The sequence below is a fragment of the Martes martes genome (genome assembly GCF_963455335.1).
Source record: "Martes martes genome assembly, chromosome: X".
Taxonomy (NCBI): domain Eukaryota; kingdom Metazoa; phylum Chordata; class Mammalia; order Carnivora; family Mustelidae; genus Martes; species Martes martes.
In genome coordinates, this window is record NC_137897.1 from 116,700,757 (window position 1) to 116,722,361 (window position 21,605).

At 42.0% G+C, this 21,605-nt stretch overlaps 1 protein-coding gene across 6 annotated transcripts in view; it reads left to right on the plus strand.

Annotated features, from left to right (window-relative positions):
- The window catches only part of AFF2 (ALF transcription elongation factor 2), a gene marked incomplete at its 5' end in the record, with an annotated part of 456,929 nt that overhangs the window by 149,000 nt on the left and 286,324 nt on the right, over positions 1–21,605 (plus strand). For 3 of the 6 annotated variants that reach the window (XM_080795304.1, XM_080795306.1, XM_080795307.1), the window contains 2 exons: positions 6,630–6,762; positions 16,446–17,306. In XM_080795304.1, the coding sequence (XP_080651430.1) occupies positions 6,630–6,762; positions 16,446–17,306 (994 nt within the window). The remainder of the gene's footprint in view (positions 1–6,629; positions 6,763–16,445; positions 17,307–21,605) is intronic. The other 3 variants (XM_080795305.1, XM_080795308.1, XM_080795309.1) reach the window with 1 other exon arrangement.

Genomic DNA, 21,605 nt, shown 5'->3' on the forward strand with positions numbered 1-21,605 from the left:
GCTTTTGGCCTGGCTTGTGACCAGGGCGTGAGGATTTATATGATCTTCCCTGGGTGATTTCCATGTGCAGCCAGAACTGAGAACCAGATGATAGAAGATTGATAGTATTTGGAAATATTTTAGATTAAAAAGTTGTGACTTTAAACCTCATGTCAGTATTAGTTTGTGACTGAATTCCCTATATTTAATGCCTCTATCACAAAGATCGTCTTTGAGTCTATGGAGAAAACGTCTCAGAGGGTAGCTGATGACATATTCTTTGCCCTCATCTGTTACTAGAAAGACTTTAGACCTCAGCAGTAAAGAAAAGTGGCTCTAATTTTTGTGGCATGAAGGGAACTTGTGCAAACTACATGTCTCAGACTTTTTTACAAGAGCACTGAATTAGGAATCAGGTCAGTGGTGTCCTGGATGTAGCTCTCATAGTCTGGAACAATCTTCTGACCCTCCGTTTCCCATCCTTACATGTAAATGATATTTCCTAATTTGCTGGGTGTGGCTGGGGCACACGAGAATTAACATGCAGTGAAGTTCACAGGGCTGAAGGTCAAGACCGGTTGGGGTGCCAGTGATCCCAGTCATTAGTAGTTTCCAAGAGCCTTTCTCATCCACCTTCATATTTAACCTTGACACCATCTGCAGGAAGAGGGAAGAGAAAGATTATTCCTATTTTACAAATAACGAAACTGAGGCTTAGAAATAGAAAGTGCTTTATAAATGATCAAGTGACTTGGAAGTGAAAGAGGTGGAGCCCCATCTCAGGTCTTCTGAGAATGGAGACCATCATTTCTGGACACCTGCAGAATTCTTGAGAAACCACACAACCTGTCGGTTGATCTTGGGTTTGGTTTTTACTAGGTTTTTACCATTCCTAGATGTAATCAATTGCCTTTGCCACTTGAGTATTGTGTATTTGTTAGAAGTACTACAACATTTTGAGGAGTTTGATAGGCTGGTGTAAATAATTTTATCCTAAGCCTAAGGCAAATGCTTTTTAAATATCTGTGTTTGTGTGTCTGTATTTGACATGGCTTATTTATGTTCAAGAAGCTTTGCTGTGGTCACCTGTAGTGTGCTGTCAGTGACTTAGAAAACACATACGTTTCCTTTAAGGAGTGAAGTCTAATGGGAGACATAGAGGACCCCGGTGAAATCATTATAAGCTCACAACAGTGAATCTCCTTAATAAGCATGGTATAACATAGTACCAGGAGTATACAGTGGAGTATTAGGTATACAAGGAGTGAATAACTGATTTTTTTTTTAAATGAGAGCCAGTGTCCATGGGGAGAGAGTCCGTTTGGTGAAGAGAGTGGTTGTATGCAGAGGTCTCAATGAGTCCTGCAATCTAAACATGACTTAGAGGTTCCACTGATTTTTAGAAACTCCCTTTCAAGGCTGTATTCCTATCTCCAGATCCACGGTTCTCATGCATCTCCCCTATATGTGTAAAATAATTATGGCCTGCTTTTAGCTTTATTTAATAGTTCTGAATTTAGTACTTTACATTTTTTAAAGATTTTGAGAGAGAGAATGCACACATATGCATGAGTGGGGGAGCAGAGGGAGAGAGAAGCAGATTCCCCACTGAGCAGAGAGCCCGACATGGGGCTCCATTCTATGACTCCGAGATCATGACCTGAGCTGAAGGCAAGTGCTTAGCCAACTGAGCCACCCGGGGCCCCTAACACTTTACATTTAAGTGCTGATGGATATTAATAGATAAAATAAGTACATAACTTGGGGGGGTAATTTTGAGGGTATTCAATAGCAGAGTTTTTTTTTTAACTAATAGAAGCTGTGTAAAAATTAGGTCAATGTGGGTATTAGGGAGGGCACGGATTGCATGGTGCACTGGGTGTGGTGAAAAAACAATGAATACTGTTACGCTGAAAAGAAATAAAAAATTAAAAAAAAATTAGGTCAATGTCAAATTCAAAACAGGGCTAGCTATTGACAAAAAAAAAGAGTAGCACTTAGAACTCTGGAACATGTAGTAAGTATAAATACAAATTTTATAGAAGGCAGAAATTCATTCAGGAGAGTCATAAGGAGTGAGTTATAGCTTATGTTTGTCCCTTGGGTGAATTAAATATGTATTTTTTATGCTTTCACAAAGATATCAGCCAAAGTAAAGGTATTTTAGTGCCAGTTGGATTAGATAACGAGATTGAATTATTTACTTTCATATATGTTGTTACTACAGTAAATCCTGTATTAATATTTTTAAACAAACTTGTCATTTTAAGATAACAGTGTTTTTTTTTAATATTTCCTCAACTAGCTTTGTAAAATCACCAAATTAGGTAAACGATGATTATTAAACTTCATGAAATACACAGACCAAATGGACTTCAACTGGTTTTTACTCTCCCCCGCTCAGCTTCTCCTTGCAGATGTAGTTAATTTTTATGATCCCTTTAGGGTGTGTATGTTCGGTGTAAGGAAACTAATGTTTTTTCTATACTAGAATCCAAATTAAATTCCTATAGTTTTTTCCTACTGGCAATCTCTAATCAAATACAAACCTAAGGAAAGTTGACCAACAGAGTGCCAATGGAACCGGTATTTATTCTTGAGTGCAATGGGAGCATGGGCTGCAGAAGACACAGACTGTGTGGTGTTAGGCAGAGACGACTTGGGGCACTGGAAAAATTGGGTTCTTGGCTCCCAGTGCTGCTACAAACCTGACGCAAAGCCCATTACTTTTCTGAGCTCAATTTCCTCATCTGGAAAACGAAGAGACCAGAACAGCCTGACTGCCAACATCTCTTCCTGCTCTGACGGTCTTTGTTCTAAAAGATAAGCCTGCATCATTAGCTCAAGCATGCTACCACTGGGAGCTAATGAAGATGGCCTAATTGAACTTTCTCAATCTCCATGAATCTACATGTGCTCTGGATTTTATCATCCTAGTGATGCACCTGTGGCTTCTAGTGGTGAAAATGGGAGTTACCTATGTACATGATCGGTTTAAGTGCAAGATTAGGAGAGTATCTGGGGGAAGGAGAGGATGAGGAGGAGAAATCACTTGACCTCAAAGGTGGAAGAGACCCAGGTTCACAGCTTCTTTTGCTTTTCTCTTGTTGAGGGTTTAGCCCAACTCCCCTCTTCTCAGAAGCACCTTAGTTTCCTCCTGTGTTAACAAGGGCAGTTTCTCAGGCAGAGGCCAGGGGAATGGACAGATGGGTGAAGAAATCAGAGCTAACAGAAAAGCCCCATTCCAGAGAGAAGCTTCTCACCATCACACCTTACATCGGAGTGAATGACAGAGTATCACGTAACTCGTTATTTCTGTCCTTTTCCTATCAGCTAGCACGGTGGTCAGAAAAACGGGAATTCTAAGACATAGGCTGCACAGAGAGAGAGAGAGAGAGAGAGAGAGAGAGAGAGAGACAGCAGAGGTCTTTGTTCAATTGAGAGTAAAATGAGTTATGAGTGGTGGGTCAGTGGTTTTGATGGCACCATAATGTGACGAACTGTGTTCTATCTCGGGGGAAAAAAGCTGGAAGAATGTCCTGACTTGCTATGAAGGAAAGAGGCTTCTGGTTGAGCTTTTTGGCTCCACCTTCCAACAGGGAAATGGGTTTTCATACTCATAGAACAAATTCCCCCAGTCCCCCTCAGTGTGAATAAATTTGAATTGTTTATCCCAATCATATGGTGATTAATTCACATTTCTGGCCTGAACATTTCTTTGTGGGCCATGGAGCCCTTCCTTGCTCTGGACAACAAACCCAGGAGTGTACATGGTACATCACATCATTGGGGGACAGCCATATGCTTTTCTCTGGCCCCCATGGGGCACATAGGTTCAAATAAAACCTGCCTGAATCATAAGAACTTCAATTGAGTAGATAAGGAGGTCCTCATAATTATAAACTGCAGTTGGTATAACAAGAGGCTAAATACATAGCTGTGGTTTTAATTAGCTGGTGCTTCAAATTAGTAATTTTGGTTTCACTCAGAAATCGATGACGTTCTGCACTGTGAAAGCCTCATCACCGCGGAGTTCATTCGCCATTACACCTCGCCCTGTGAAGCTTTCAATACAACGTCATGCTGAGCGAAGGAGGAAGTTGGAACGATTCGGTTGCCTTCCAAAAGCGGTGGTACTCTGTGGAGATTCAATTCATTCTCTCCAGAGATAGGAGAATTAACTATTCTTTGGTATATGTGTTAAAAAACGCAGCAGGCACTTTGCTTGCAACAGATAACACCCATGTGCACACTCAATCTGCTATTCACATTTTGTCTGGAATTTGGTAGCTAATGAACTGATGCAAAATGGAGCCAGGAGCCTCCCTCACAAATCAAACCCAGGTTGAAAGCACCCAGAGTGCCCTGGCTGCTGGCCGCTCAGTGTTGCGCAAGTGGAAATACGTTTCCTTTTCTTCTCCTCATCCTTCTCTTCCTTCAGGGTTTTAATTATATCTTTCCCTCAGAGAAGGAAGGTAGTTTGCAAAGCCAAGAGACCAAAGCACCTCAGTTCTCTTCATGGAAGAAGTGAATGTGATCTATGGGCCTGTCATTTCCAGCTGTCAGGTACACCAAATGAACAGATAGCTAGAAAGCTGACATCTTGCTCACATTTTTCGGAAGCATGAGATTTGGGCTCTTGTTTTTGTGTGAAGAGCCAACTGCTGTGGCAGGCAAAGAAATGAAGTGTCTTCCTTTGCAACAGAACTTCCCAACTCGCCCCCCACTACATATTGCTTTAACCTCCACCCCTGATGCTCCCCCTCTCTTTCTTACATTTGGACACACTGATGATGGGCTTGGGAGATGCACGGCCCGTGCATGGTGCTCAAGTCTGATCTCATGCTCCATGTGCATGTTCTGAAGACGTGACTCTGTCTGCTTGATCACACAAGACATTGCGACCCACGACAACTGTGTGGGGTTCTGATCTCAACTCATGACCAGTGAGGAGAGATGATGCCAGCAAGTGTCACCCCTATGGATGGTGTCTGAGACTCCAAAGGACAGACTGCCTTCCAGGATCTGGACTTGTCATCTTTCTTGACCAGACGGGGCCCATATGTGGGGTCTGGGCTTGGTGTAGTGCTGTCAACCTCCTTTGTTTTCCCCAGATGCTGATAACATTCACTGAGCCCCCTGGTGCCTGGCCTAGTGAGCTCCTCTGTGTCTGGCATTGTTTGTATTGTGAAAGTATGACGTCCTTCTGAGCATTCTTTAAATGTGGCCACTTTTTTTTAAATCAGAGGAATGAAGTGTTGTTGATTCAGAAGATAAGGCTATCAAAGTCACTTTGAATCTGTCAGTTCAAGGATTCCTGTGGAGAAAGGGGGTGATTAAGTGTAGTGGCAACTCTCACTCCATGTATAGAGATATCTAGTTAAGCATGGCTATTTCATGCTCTGGGCTCTTATTTTATAAATTAAAAGTTTTGAAACTCATGAGCAAACTAGACGACCAAGGATAGGCATTAAGGTCTGAGATGTATTCAAAACCTATCGACTCTACTCTTCTATCAGTTTATCTCTTGTAATTCCTTTAGCTATTATGTTCATTTGCATGCCAATTATCTAATTAAGTCTTAACATGGCAGTATTAACATGGGGAAGGAAAGCAACATTTGTACACCACCTGCTAGGCATTTTACGTATGTTTGTATGATTTAGATTGGCTCCACTTATATGTGTTCACTTCAGGTAAGATTTCGATCAAAGGCAGGGGAAGAGAAAACCCGATGGACAAAATAAAATCCACCACTTTTGAGACTTACAGGTTATAGGGTAATAGGCACATTCTTGCCGAATTCTTCATTGGAAAGCATTTCATACTAGAAAATCCTAGGGCCTGGAGTGTATCTTAGATATTGTCTGGAAGCTTCTGTACTGATTCTCCAATGGGAAAGCCTGAAACATGACGAGTCACAGAGCTATACAGCATTTATAAAACACGTGTGCCTTAGGTCATTCAAGGATTTTGATACCTTTCGTTGTTAGCTGTTTGCCATTCAAGCCAGACACTTTCTTTGTGAAGAGTTTCCTAAAGAGGATGTCAGGCTCCTATGACACAACTATGAGAAGAGAAAAGACACGCCCACCACAAAAAAGGAGTGTGAGCAAATAAGTGGTGCGGTGTTTGTAGACTTCCAAAAATGTCCATAAACTCCCCTATGATTTCGTTACAACAGGCTAACTCTGGCTGTGGGCTCAGGACAGAATTACAGGTGGCCTGTGACATCTTAGTTAATTCCTTTCCCTTAGGACTTTATGACATCTGTGAATTCTGAGCCCTAAGCAGTTGGTAACATAAAGCAACTTGAATTCAGTACTTTTATGCAAGTGGACTGACTTTCAGGGAGCCTGTAATTGCCTGTGGTACTCAAGTAGGGACAAGAGAAGAGGATTCTGGAACACTCACATGGGCATGAGTATGGTTGCTAATAAGCATGTTTCCATGTTCTTCTATATTCCAAAGAACTGGTCAGGATCTTAAACCCCTTGGGAGTCAAGAAAATGTTTCTCCACTCCCCATGCAGTATATCCATTTGGGTAGCTTTGGATTGTATTGTTTTTCTTCTTATTGATTACAAGAGAGATCTGAATGACATGACTAATTAATCTTTTTCTTCTTTTGTCTTTTTCTTTTCCTATCAGTCACTATGAACAAGACCGTAGTGCACTTAAAAAAAGAGAATGGGAGCGGAGGAATCAAGAAGTCCAGCAAGAAGATGATCTCTTTTCTTCAGGCTTTGATCTTTTTGGGGAGCCCTACAAGGTAGCTGAATATGTATGTAATTTATCTTTCTGGAGAATGGTTGCTTGTTAAGTTTTTGAACATACTAATCAACATTTAATCTATTTTTAAAGCACCCAAATCATTTCCAGGAGAATATATTTGACAAATAAAATCTATAAACACATTGTATTTGGGGCAACTGCAGCTTTCTGAAGAAGTCTTCAGAGGCAAATTCTGTCCTCAGATTTCAAAGGGACTAGTGAGACTTCCTGTTTCCGAGGAGTTCTGTCTCGCCCAGCACTTCCTACAGCAAGCAGTGCTCCCTTGATGCTTTTCCTCACCTTGGCTATTGGCAAGACAGCCCCTGAAGACTTCATCAGAAAGTCAATGGCTGTGTCTTTCTCCTCCTGATCAGTCCTATCTGTTGCAAGCGAGGCCACCGCTTTCCTTTCCCGTGTTAGGTTGTTAGCAGCTGTGGAGTGGTTTGAGTGCTCTTTGAAAATCCTTTTTCTAGGAGAAAGGGAAAAGCTGATCATTTTTTCCTGGTGGTTAATCATCCTGGGTGAGGAGATTGCCTCAACCAAGGGTGTGGGGGGATGCTGGGCGAGGGGGTAGCATAGCCAGGTGGATTGCCTAGTGGTATTTGAGCTAGTAACTCCACTAACACTCCTGCTGCTCTGTCTACAACTACTGATTTCATGATGACTGCCTCTGAACTTTCTATTCGGAGTGGGGCTTGGGGGAAGAATCTGTTGGAATAGCTGGCAGCTGGTTGGTGTTTATAGAAATTTAGTAACAATGTAATTTTCCATAATGAAAGAAAATGATGTAAGAGTTAAAACAACAATAGAGGGACATTTCTGAGAGTTATGCTTTTAGAAGGGCACCATTAGGGGACAATGATATCTGGGAGAGGAAAGGACAGCATTGGCACAAATACCACTTTGGAGTATAGAGTAAGCTGTTGGGCTCAGTGACCACTGAGAACAGAGTCTTGCTGCCTTGTTCACGATAAGTGAGCAGCTCTTGACTGAGACTCAGGTGCCTTCTGAGTTCAGGAAGTCTGACGGAGAGAGTTAGGTTACCTAAACTGCTACTTTCCAATTTGTCAATAATAGTATAATCCTTAAAAAAAAAAGCATTTCTCCTATCTCAATTGATTTAATTTACATACTGCCTTTGAACATGTGTATTTAAGGATATGATGAGTTTAGTGAACATTTGTTGAAGGCCCAGTACGTGCTAGTCACATCTTAGACAAATGCACAAAGAGGAGTTAAACATCATGAGCGATGGAAGGCAAGAGTGCAGAGCAGCTGCCACAGAGGTAGGCAGGCAAGAGGTTAGTGGAGACTTGGTACCTCATGCCAAGGAGATTGGACACAATTCTGTACATGAAGAGAATTCACCGCACAGTTTCAAGGAAGGGCATGGCCAGGACAGACAAAGAATTTTGAAGATGATGTTGGCAGTGTGGTGAGTTGGTTGGAGGTGAGGCAAACGAGAAGGCAGATAAAGAAGATTTTGTAGTTAGCTAAGGGGAATTCATGGCATAGAGGATTTAAGACAGCAGAGGGACAGTGACATGATGAGATTGGATGTCTGACTGGCTGTGGAAAATGTGAGGAGTAAATGATTTCCATATTTCTGACTTGAGAAGATGGCAGTCTCATTAACAGGATGTTCAGGAGGAAACAGCGTTGATGCTTACAAAGAAAAAAAAAAGAAATTAATTCTGTTTTGAGCACAGTTGGTTTGAGATGCTGGTGGGATATGAAGAGAGGCCTACTGGTAGGCATTGGGTGTAGGGATCTGGAGATAATGAGAGTGCTCAAGAGAGAGAGTTACGTGTGAGCAGGGAGGTGGTCATGGAAGCTGTCAGATTACTGAATAAGGAAGACAAAGAGAGAGTCTTGGGGAGGAGCAGCATTTAAGGAGTAAAAGAGGTGGCAATGTAGACACCAGGAAAGGAAACTAAAAAAGAGTGAGTGATCACAGAGGTAGGAAGAGAACTAGGAGAATCATTTAATAGAAATCAGAGGGATATAGGGTTTTATGGAGGAGGGATTTGTTAGTTATTTGTGTCTGGGAGGGCAGGAAAGGTCAGCACTGGAAAGTGGCTATTGGATTTGGTAGTTGGGGGGTGGGGGATCAATGACCTTAGGAAGAGTTGTTTTATCTTGTTGATGGTGGTGCTCATTGTGGGAAGCGAACTGCCTGGGCTCAGGGAGTAAATGGGAAGTGGTAAAACAAAGAAAGGCAGTAACTTTTTGTGTGGAGGGAGGAAGAAAGGAAGGTAGGTTAGAACCTGAGGGGAGAAATTATATGGAAAGAGGCTCCTTTTTTCATAATGGGAAAAATGTGAACATGTTTAGAGATTGATGGGAAAGACCAGATGTCAGTCAAAAGGGAGAGGGTGAAGGGACAGGAGGAAGAGATGACGATGAGTGGAGCAGGGTCCCAGAGGAGATGAGCAGGCACAAAGTCAAGAGTGTGTGAAGAGTGACTAGCCATGGCAAGACATTGTGGCCTTCATTTTTTCTAGAAAATGGAAGAGAGGTCAAAGGATGATAGGTGCCTTCTCCCTTCTTAAGAAAGGAATAACCAGATGAGTTTTATATCTTATCTTTGGATGAGTTAGAAAAAGGAGGTTTACTCAAAGAGTCATTCTTAAAGTTTGAAGTCTATTCCATGCTCAACGTTATTAATATGATGAAGTGTAGAGCCCTTATTTTATCCCCTCTTTATAACTTAAATCATGTTGAATTAATGGTCTTGTACCTTTAAGGTAAATGCCATCTCTTATTAAAAAGGCCTGTAATATAGATACATATTTATTTTTAGATGTTGGCAGTGTGTTTTTGAGTAGGCAGTTAAAAAAAAAAAAAGTGTGATCAGCATTGCCAGACGTTTTCCGAAGTCATCTGTCTTGCTATGACTAGAGTGTATCAGGTAGAGATGTTAGGAGGGAACATTCGTCTAGCTCAGGGCCAGGCCTATTGTGTGATTAGTAGCCTGTTGCCTTTCTGTTTCTCAACGGGTGAGAGAGGTTGTGATTCAGTTGAGACTGTACAGGAAAAGAATTGAGCTAACAGTTGGTGACCTAGTGATTCTGTTTCTTTCACCATTGCTTTGATGATCAGCTACCATCTTGTGCTGTGTCCGTGTTCAGGATTCCCTGAGAAATCACTAGAGGGTTTGCTTTCCCTTCCCCCTCCCCCAGATGATGATACTAGAACTGATGTTCCCCTCCATCAGCTCCCTAGACCTAGACTGGTGTGGACACCCTTGGGGTACCTGGACATGCCAGTAGCAGTGGAAGTGTTAGAGCTGGTCCATGGTCCATTGGTAGAGACAAGGAAATACCTCGACCCTTCCTTAGGGTTGTGGTAGGAATACTTATCAAATTAAAAATCAAAACTGCTGGTGGTGGATCAGGACTTTCAGAAAATTTCTTGCCACGCTAACACCTAAAACATGGCCTATTAAGTTATCCAGTAGTGTTGGTAGTTTGTGAAGTAGCCAATAAGCATCAGTCCCTAAGACCCACTGCCTTTCTCAGCAGTTAGAATAAATGGTGATCTCTCATCATCCTGGCTGATTTCTTTCCTTTCTTTGCTTCACCCCTACCATTCCCAGAATGGAAAGAAGGTTGACCACCCCTACATTAGGTTGGTGATGAGGAACTTCTCCATGGGGCTGCTTCTATTGCGTATAACTTTCAAATCTGACTTTGTGCTATGGTGTTGAGAAGGATGCCTTCAAAAGCACTTGAAGAACCTGAAGCTATTTGACATGTCTAGGCCAGTGTGGAAAGACTGGGAAGGCTGAGGAACTGGTGTGTAGCAAGTGCCTGCTATCTGCCAGGCACATGCTAGGGCTTTACATGGGCCTGTTTAGTCCTTCCGACAACTGGAGTACTCGTTTTCCTCGTGTGGCCCACAAGGAATCTGAGGCTCAGAGAGGAGAAGTGGTTTCTCTACAGTTTCATATCTGTGCCAGCAGTGAATCTAGAACCCAGTTATGTGGTTCATTACCTATAACAGGAAGCTGTTGATCTTCCCACAGGAGGTGAGAAGACCTGATAAGCTTACCTACCTCCTGTGTGACTTTGGTGAAAAGAGTTCAGTCCTCTGACTCATAGTTTCCTCCTCTCTGAAGTGAATAATAATACCTGATATGAAGTAATCCCTGATAATAATAATAAGCAACAACCACAACTGACATTGTATAGCTCTTTCCACTCTATGAGAATGAGGAAAGTGAGGCACAGAGAGATTAAGTGGCTTATCCAAGGTCATTTTTATTGGGGAGGTAGAAGCCAGACTGAGATCGGAGCTGTTCTCCTGACTCATGTGGTTGTTGTAAGGATCAAATCAAATGAACCGGGGACCTTGTTTTGAAATCTGGAAAGTGATGTACAAGTTCAAGATGTTAATGTTATTATAATTAAAGAAAGAAATAGCAACTTACAGCTTAGAGAGATTAACTATAAAAATATTACAATTGGGAAAAAAGGAATTACTAAATCACATACATTAGCCACAATGAAATAAAGGGGAAAAATGAGCCTCAAAACTTAAATTATTTTGCTACTTTTTATTAAAAGAAATACAGTGGTGCAATTGCCTCCTAGTGCATTAATCTTGCAATGGACCTCTACTACTGATTTGTAGATAGCATTAGAAGCAAACTGAGGCAACTCTGCATTTCTTAGAATAATGAGAGGCAAAAAGCTTCAATGTGAAGGAGTGCTGTTAGTCATGGGCCACAAACCAGACATATAATTTATGCCTGAAAACACTTGGAAAATGCATTTCCTTGATTATGGAGAAATTGTGATTATTTAGAAAATAAGAGCTGCAGAGGTTACCTTTAAGAATCAACCAATTATCTAGAATGGGAAGTAAAGAACTGGCCAATGGAAAGAAGCCTATAATTGAATGAAATGGCCAACTTTCATTTTTGCCATTGTTATAATGTCCAATCAAAACTGCCAAGAATACCTTGCTCCTTAATGGGATTACTAAGACTCCAGAGAGTGCAAAAGAACATTCAGTGCAAATCAAGTCTCTGTGGTCTGTAGTCATCCCCATTTTGTAGGGGCATAGACATGCATTTCAGGCCCCACTGGGTTTTCTGTCCAGTGACTCTCCTATCTACATCTAGAGTAATTTTAAAAACTGGTTGACAGTTACCCAGCACCGGTGGTGGAAAGGCAGAGAGGTGAATCAGGTGACCTGGACTGTCCTGCTAATTATTATTTGGAGATTGTTAAATGGTGGACTTTTTGAGGCTATGTGTCTGTCTGTCCTCTGTCCCTAACCCCTCCTTGTGACTGTTTTGAATTTACCAGTAGGTAAATTACCTATCTACCTACTTTTAGGTAGGTAAATTACCTACCTAATTTACCAGTAGGTAAATTACCATGGTAATTCCTACTTGTAGCCACAGCATGTCTGTTTTGCAAAGCATATGGATCTTCCTTCAATCAGAAACTCAGAAAGTGTCACCAGTGAACTCAACCTTAAACTCTCTGCTTCGCAGTTCTGCTCACAAGTCCCTCTGAGACCTTTGCTCTGTGCGGAAGCTAGTCTAAGGGAGTTGACACCCTTTCATTTCTCCAAGGTATCCCAGCTCCGGCCCTGTGTCGTCTGTGCACAGGAAAACCCCACACCTGGAGCTCTTAGTTTAGCCCCCCAACTCCACATAGAGATATGCCTTCACTGAGTTAGACTTTAATGCAGTGCTCTTTTTTTTAGTTATCATAAGAATAAGCCACATGAAGAACATTTTTCCATCTTCTGTGAAGTTGGTGCTAAAAATTTTGCTTTATTGTTAAAAGGTTTTTTTAAAAAGATTTATTTTTTGAGAGAGCAAGAGAGAGAGAGAGAGAGAGAGAGAGCAAGCAGGGGGAGGAGCAGAAGGAGGGGCAGAGTGAGAGGGAGACAATCTCAAGGAGACTTCACACTGAGCGAGGAGCCCCACACAGGCCTTGAGCTCATGACCCATGAGATCATGACCTGAGTCAAAATCAAGAGACAGATGCTTAACTGACTGTGCCATCCAGTTACCCCATGTTCAAGGGTTCTTATAACTGAACCAATGAGAAGAATTCCTTTTTACATTTTAGTATCTGGCAACCATTTATTTGTCTTATTTAATAAATTAAGATATGCTTCCTTTCATCAGACAAACAGAATTCAGTAAGCTGTGAGTTTTTCTTTTTTGCCTTAGCTACCAGGAAGTTCAAAGTTCAATTTAATGTTCAATCACAGTAACCAAGTCAGCCTGACTTTTGATTTTCTATTTGTTTATTTACTCCAAGCTATTGCAAAGCCTTTATTTTGGTATAGGTAGGATATGACTTATAATTGGATTCAATTTGTGTCAGCAACAATTTTGTGAGTATCTGTTATGCACCTGACCTGGTGCTCAGTCCTGAACTGAGGTGAATGAAAGGTGGTCTCTGACCTTTAAGAGCTTATAGTTTTATGCAGAAAAATAAATCATTGCTATAGTATACCCTATATGGTAGGAGGCTGATTTTCTAGACCTATTCAGAGAACTTTAGTTTTCCTCTAATTTTGTTTAAGTAGACATAATTTTAGACATTGGCCAGTTTATAAGTTCTAATTTTAAACATATTTTAAAACCTAGAGATGGGGAAAAAAACCTCAGCATGCATTGGAAAGCCAGATCATTATAACAGTGAAAGTAAATGAAGAGATATTCAAACTTAACCAAGGTTCTCTCCATTGAAGAAAAGATGAGCATGTCCCTTTTATTTACTGTTGAACAGGAACAGGAATGTGACTAGCTTGCTTGCAAGCAAATGAGTCTTAAGATTCTTGAGTCTTGATTATGTTGACCTGGAGAGAGTGAATTACTTTTCAAGAATCTGAGGTATTGTCCTGGTCTCTTTGACATCTCAAGGCAAGGTTCTGATGCTGTAGAGCTTAGTTTCAATGAAGTTCAATGAGCTTTCAATAGAAGTCCAGTAAACTCCCAAAGAAAGTTCAGTCAGTTGAACTTGGAGCTTTCTGCTAGCTAAGGCAAAAAGAGAAAAGTTCTTATAGAATTCTTTTTGTGTGAAGGAAAGAAGCAACATCCAAATTCATTAAATGAGGCAGTGTAAAACAAAGGCATTTAACATGAGAAACAACATGGTGCTGTCTCCCCCTTTGCTGGGTCAGATCCTTGAAGATAGCCAGGTATTAGTGTTTGTTAAGCCATCATGTCACCCAAGAGGTAAACTGTTTGAGGGGCCAGAGCAACTCTGTAAGTATTTAAAGCTTGCACCAAATCCTTTTTTTATAAAAGATTTTATTTGACAGAGAGAGAAACAGGGATCACAATTAGGCAGAGTAGCAGGCAGAGGGAGAGGGAGAGGGAGGCTCCTCCCTGAGCAGAGAGCCCAATGTGGTGCTCTGTCCCAGGACCCTGTCATCATGACCCAAATTGAAGGCAGACGCTTAATGACTGAGCCACCCAGGTTCCCCTGAAGCTTGCATTAAATTCTTACTGGGCCCTCAGCATTATAAAATCTCTTTGTTTTGAATTAAGGGACTGAAAAGGAGGGAGACTGGGTTTGGCTGCTACCCAAATTGTTGGTCATGCACCATCTATCAAAGGAGACCACTCTATCCAGAGTGCATTCTGGCCTTGGCTGAAGAGTAATTTGTGCCATTAAAATGGACAAACCTAGGGATTTTCAGGGAATCGAAGTGATCTCTACCTGTTTCTATCTATTAAATAGGCCTTTCAAATGTACTTCTGAAAATGGAGCAATTATTCAGCTGAGGTTTATATGGAATGTTAATTGTTTAATCACTGCTTTAGCACTAAGGTTGCATGTGATGCAATATCAGATGTTCTTGTGGATAAGAAAACTGAAACAGACGTTTATTGAATTTCTAAAATTCCCCACCCCCAACAGGACCCTCGTAGCAAATATTGACTGTACTTTTTCGTAATCTCTAGAATCCTATTTCCCTCACTGCCCTTATTTCTTTGGAAATGTCTTATATGATTTCACACATGCTATGAGTTGGATACTGCATACAATACATGGAGATCATGTTAACAACAAGGCCAAGGTCACCAGTTTGATTCCCTCTCTGGTTGCTCCTTCTTGGTATCCTTTGCCGGCTCCTCTTCTTCTCTCGGTCGCTTAAAGGTTGATGTTCCCCAGGGTTCCTCCTGAGCTTGATCTTCTCATTCTGTATTTTCTTTCTCTGGGTGATTTCATCCATTTCCAGCACTTCACCCTCCATTCATCTGCACACTTCCATCTTCACATACAGAGAACAGCACACAGCCAGGCAGCCTAGGTCTAGACTGAGATCCCAGCCTTGGATAGGCACACTCCCCATGGATATCAGGAGCTTGGGCTGGGTTAAGGGCATGTAAGAGTTCTGAGAAGTTAAACATCTATCTTCAGTGGATGCTGTGTCATTGGGAAAGTTGTCACCCCTTCCTGCAAATGGAGGCCATGCCTGTGGTCCCAGGGACCTAGAGACTACATAGGGTGGGTGTCTTACCCATCCAGTGGTCCTGCTACCACATGGCTCCATGGAAGACAGTAACCTTGTCTCATTGCAACATCTTGGGCTAGAGTAGTACAGCGTAAGCACAAAGAAGTCCTTTGCCCTTCTGAATCCAACAGCTTGTTTTGAGAACACGTTTGGCAGGTACAAGGAATAATAATAAAAAGTCACTTTTAAAGATGAACAGCTGAGCTTTCGTCAAAGTCATTTCTAAGTATATAGTTATCCACCATTTTCTAGTTACGAAAGCTGTGCTTTCTGTATTACAGAAACCCATGCAGCAACTTAATTATTGGAAGAACAACCACAGCCATTTTTAACAAGCTTAGTATTTCCTATGGGGGATGATATAGCTGGGTCTGTTGATTGTCCATAGAATGATTTAGTTACCAACATCGCTTTGGAAATCTGGCTTTGTTTTCATTTACGTATGCAATAGCTTAAAATTCTTGAATAAATTTTTCTAAGTCATTGAAAAGACACAGGAGACCTTGAGTCAGTGTTGATGAATAATCGCACCATTTCAAAGTAAACAAGTATGAGTCATCAATACGTAAACACAGTTGCCCCAGAATATGTGGGCAGACACTAGTAATTTATACAGTCCTTTGATTAAAAGGAATTAGATTCGCTTTAGTCATGTTAGCTCAATTAGATGTTGAGCTTTTCTAAACTAATATATTCATGATCGCACAATTTCACTGACTTCCTGATCCAATGGGCTAAGCCTTTTTCATGGTATAATGTGGCACAAAGGGCTGACATGTCAAGAACAAATATAAGTTGAACATTCCATTACAATTCTAGCGATCACTAAGCTGAAGTTGTTCATCACAATATGGAATGTAACCATTCAGCTCATCTGACCTAAAATAAGTTACTTTGCTAATAAAATTTATAAGCAACGTAATTTAAAACTTTCTCCCAATGAACATATTTAAGGACAGGCCAGGGAGCATATAGACGTTAAGCACACAGCTCATCCCAAGAGGCTATTTTAATAGTATTACTGATTTTTTTTTTTCTTACATAGCACATGAAAAGTATGAAGTTATATGGCAGCATGAGAATTTTAAAGCACCCTATATGCTAGTCTACTTAGGACATCTGTTTGAAACATTAACATTAGGAAACACAAACCTATTCATTCTCTCTCCTCCCACCCCCATCTTTTTGTTATTTTAGACAAACAAAGGGGATGCACTTGCCAACCGAGTCCAGAACACGCTGGGAAACTATGATGAAATGAAGGATTTGCTAACTAACCATTCTAATCAGAATCATCTAGTGGGGATCCCAAAGAATTCTGTGCCCCAGACTCCCATCAACAAAAATGAACCAAGCTTTTTCCCAGATCAAAAGAACCGAATGCTCCCACCTCACCAGGATAGCACTCATCCCTCGGCACCAATGCCTCCACCTTCCGTCGTGATACTGAATTCCACTCTCATACACAGCAACAGGAAATCAAAAGCTGACTGGCCACGTGATAGTCATAACGCTAGCATTGTCCCAGCCAACCAGGCCAGTGGTCAGCCAAACAAGCTGCCACCGTCTACACAGGACCAACCGTCAGCCCGACTGGAAGACTTCTTTGTCTACCCAGCTGAACAGCCCCAGGTTGGAGCCACTGAAGAGTCAAATGTGTCTGCCAAGGAAGACAGTAGTATCAAGTCCAGTGCAGGGGATACGTTCAAAGAAATCTTTCAGTCCATCTCATCAGAAGAATCTGAATTTACAGTGCAAGCTCCTGGGTCTCCCCTAGTTGCCTCCTCTTTGTTAGCTCCCAGCAGTGGCCTTTCAGTTCAGAACTTTCCACCAGGGCTTTACTGCAAAACAAACATGGGGCAGCAAAAGCCAACTGCATATGTCAGACCCATGGATGGCCAGGACCAGGCACCAGACGTCCCTCCAACACTGAAACCTTCCATTGAATTTGAGAACAGCTTTGGGAATCTGTCATTTGGATCACTCTTGGACGGAAAACCCAGTGCAGCCAGTTCAAAGCCTAAACTGCCAAAGTTCACGATTCTCCAAACAAGTGAAGTAAGTAATTTTTAAAGTTTTGTTTTTGTTTCTTTCTTGCTTTCCTTTTTTTTTTTTTTTTTTAGTTCACTGCTCTAACCTCTATGATCAAGTATTGACGAGCAGCTCTTATTTACCTTTTTGAGCCAGAAATGAGACTCTTCAAGGTCGGTCTGTGTCCCGATCTTCTGTCGCTTGTGACTTGAGTGATTACCATTCTGCAAATACAGTTAAATCTCCATAATGTGGAATGGCCAAAGACAAGGTCAGTCTGAGTGAATGAGAAGTTGCACTTACAAAAGAGTTTCAGAGAGTGCACTTGTAGTCATATGTACAAATTAATAACACTGGATATTGTAATTGGTCGTAAGCAGTGTGAGGTCCACGAAAAGATTGGGAGTCACCATAGGCCTTCACTAGCAAATAGCATCTCATAAGCATAAAACACAGAAGCTCCTTAAGGTACAAGAGTGTAAAAGTGTGATTTGCTGGCATCAAAAGTGGAAGGCATTCTTTAAGAATCTTGGTTTCTTGAGTGCTTGTGGGGCCATTCCTTCGCAAGATCCTAATGTTATCTTCCATGTCCCTCAGTCTTCCCTTCTGCACCACCGTCTTCCACATGTACCTCCATAGCCCTCTTAGACTACCTTGATCCCTTCTGTCAAAGCCAAAGGCATTGTGCTCAACCACAATCCCACTGGGTTTAGAATGACTAAATGTCCTACCCATCTCAGGAATCATTGCCTCCTAAAAGAGAAGTCGGAGGGACCCAAGCCTCTCCCAAAGGAATGAATCACTAATGATTGGATTCCAGGCCTTGTGGCTGCTGGGTGGGGGACATATACTGGGTGCCCCTCAGATGCCACCATGTAAGCGGCTGCCTACAGCACCTCCAGCGCTTGATTGGAAGAAGCCACTGCTTTTAGATTGCATTCCTGTTACTGGTGCCTAAAGGCTTGAAAAGACGCAGAGGAAGAAAGTAGGTTGAAATTTTTAGTCAATAGGAGGCCCAGACAGTCAATGTGAATTGTTGCAGATTCCAAGTTAGTGGGGTCTGAATTAGAGAAGTCTGACTGTGTGCGCCTCTGGCTCTTGCACCGTTACTCATTACTTGTATTCAGCACACGCGGTGATTGCAGATGACAATGGGACCATGAAGTGGGAGGGAGGAGTGGGGCTGTGTATTGTATTTTTGGAATGCATGCTTTTCATATTGTTTCAACCCTGAGGTGGTTTTGCTTCTTGTATCATCATTCATCAAGTCTTGTCAAGCTTCCTCCTAAGTATCTCTCCAGCCTGTCACCTCTTTACCCTCCCTGCCTCCAGAGTGCCCGTGGGCCCCTGTGACGGCCCCTCCTCGCTGCTCTCCTTCCCTCTGGTCTCACCTCTCTTCCAAACCATCCTCCATCTGGGCTGACTTCATGGGCACATCCAGCCATGTCACTCCCTGCTTTGGATTCTTTCGTGCCTTCTCATTGCTTCCAGGACTAGGTCCAGATTTCTTAGTCCTTCATACAAAGCTCTTCACTCTGATTCCATGCTCCTTTTCTGACTTCCCATTTCACCATGTCTTCAAATGCAGATGAAGTCTCAGTGTCGTGGAGCTACCTGTGGTTCCCTGTCATGTCATGCATTATCACACTTCCTTGCTTTTGTACCTGCCGTTCTCTCAGCCTGGAATGTCTTTCCCTACCCTCCCTTGTCTTCTGGTGAAATCCTTTTCTTCCTTCAAGTCTACTTGATTGTTCCTTTCTCTGTGAAAGCTTCCTTGACTCCACAGGCTTACTGCAGCCTGCTTCCTCCGGGCTCCTCTAACACTTTACGTACACCTTGACTAGCACTTTTCTTCATGTACTGTAGTCACTCATGTCATGTGTCTGTCTCCTCTATTAGACTGTGAGCTCCTGGAGAGCAAGGGTCGTCTCCTTCCTCTCTGTATCCCGAGCGCCTAGCAAATGCCTGGCACATAGTAGATACTTAATAAATGTTTGTTGAATGAATGAATTTCAGAAATGGTTACTTGAGCACATTTTCTAAGCCATGGCGTTAATCAACTAACATGAACCAAGGGAAACAAATACTAGCAAATCCATCATCAGTTTTATCTCTTGAATGGTACCCTGTCTGCCTATGTCTTACTCTGCTCTGCTCCTACATGGTTGTTTGGAAATCCTCATCCGAATTTCTAGGAGATAACTTCATATGTGATCATAATGCTTAAAATCCAAACAGAAGCCTCGAGAGAGGAGTATAATGAGAAGCTTCTTGTCCCTTTTCTTGCCCTGCTATCTATGGCAGTGCCATCACTCAGGGATGGTCTGGGAATGGCACTGGCACATCAAGGGGTCCATCAGCTTGTGTCCATACCTCGTTAGCCAAGTGACAGGTCACAGACCCAGTGAGATTCACTCCATTGTAATCCTCTCTCTTGTACATTTACAACATGGCTGACGCAGACTCAGAAATGACTTCATGCTTTTTTTTTTTTCCCCTCAGTGCTTTGACACACCAATGAGAGGGGAATTTCCAAAGAGAGTCTGAGCTGTCTTCAGCTATGGAGATGATGATCCGAGGAGCTGCTATGTGCATGCAGCCTTTGGTGATGGTACAAATAGATTTTGGTAGAGCCTTGTATGAAAAATGGGTCAGGTCCAATAAAGTAATGATGAGAGATCAGTGGAGAAGATACTTATTTTAAAACCTACGTCTCAAGGAAGGATTTGAAAAAGGGGTGAGACAGAGGCTTAGGGCCCTAAAGTCAGGAGAACATACTGGCTTCAAGGGTAGTGGGAAAACTGAGGATAGGACGAAAGGCAGTAAGAGGTCCAACAGCCTGCCCGGGAGCTTACAAGGGTGTAAATTCAAACATGGGCATAAATATAGACAGGGTGGAACATTATGGAGCTTTGTACCTAATAGAGTTTATGTGGCTGAAACTCCGACAAGTCTGAAAATTCACACTATCAAATCTGGATGCACCTTTCAAAAGCACTCAGCATGAGAATTCAGCCCCAGTCCCTGGTGCCAAGAGGTCCAGGCATTGGGATCTGGGTCTCCAGTCAAAGTAGCCATCATTGATGAGTAGTAGCATTATTCCTTGGAGTTACTGCTAAAAAGGTTTGTCCAGAGAACAGTCACAGGGTCTCTGTGAGTATTCCCCACTCTGTCCCTGGCTCTAGGGAAAGAGGCTGTTCCATGTATTAGTGAAGTGCTTTTGGGAGAAGAGGGGCAAAGAGGGGTGGCTGGGGGTTTGAACACCAGAAAACACAGCATTCTACGATGTACAGATAAACAGATAGGAATATACTTGAGTTGAGTTGAGGGACAAAAACTATTACTGAAATGGAATGAGCATGTGCGTGTGTACGTTTGCTTGTGTGTCTATGGTCGTGTATACAAAACAGTCCCTTGGCTCTTAGGATTTCTCTATCAATGATAAGGATTCTAGGAGTCTAAGCAACTTTATTGCAAAAGGTCATCTTTTCAATTGAAGCATGATTTTGGAACAAAATAATTTGTTTTAAGACTTAGTTTTACAGAATTTACTAACATTCCAGGCAACTCCCCATCCCCAACCCGCCAAAAAAGACTGATGTGTTCTGCAGTTGAGCTTAGGAGAATTTTCTGGGAACTGCATCTGAAAACAGTAAAAGACTGATTTATATCAAATGGAAACTGGGGGTAGCTTGCAGATGGTATTTTATTAGGAAATGAATTTGTTAATAATTGTAGCTTTATATGTGATTTCATGACGTATGTTTTTGCTTACATTTCTCATTAGGATAAAAATCTTTTGGTGTGGCTAGCTTTGCATTTGGGTGCAATTTGTCGGTAGCCTGGTTTGGGAAGTAAATAATTGCATGGAAATGAAAGGATCGATGACAGGTAGTATTTCCATCCTAGGTCAATAAGCTTTCATAAGTACAGTACTAATGGGTAGAGTGCCATCACCATAAAGGATTATTTGCCTTACAAGCTGCTCTAGGCTATGACCTAAGGCTATCCAAGGCTCTGAATGCCTCAACATTAGGAGGCTCTTAGAAGAGTTTAATGGAACTGATACGAATGATGGGATCTGGCTTTAGCTAATTTTAGTGGCTGGCTTTGTCAACCAGCTAAAAAGTTATGGCCCACATTTGTGACTGTGCCCGTTTTGGTTTGTATCCTATGCAGTGAACACCATGGGTATAATTATCTTTATTTATTATGAGGTAGATAGGAAGCTCAAGTCCCTTGTGTGAGAACTGCAGAGAATGCTGGGAACTTAGCATTTGTGTGCTGAGTATGCCCAGGCAGCTCCACAGAAACCACACAGACCGC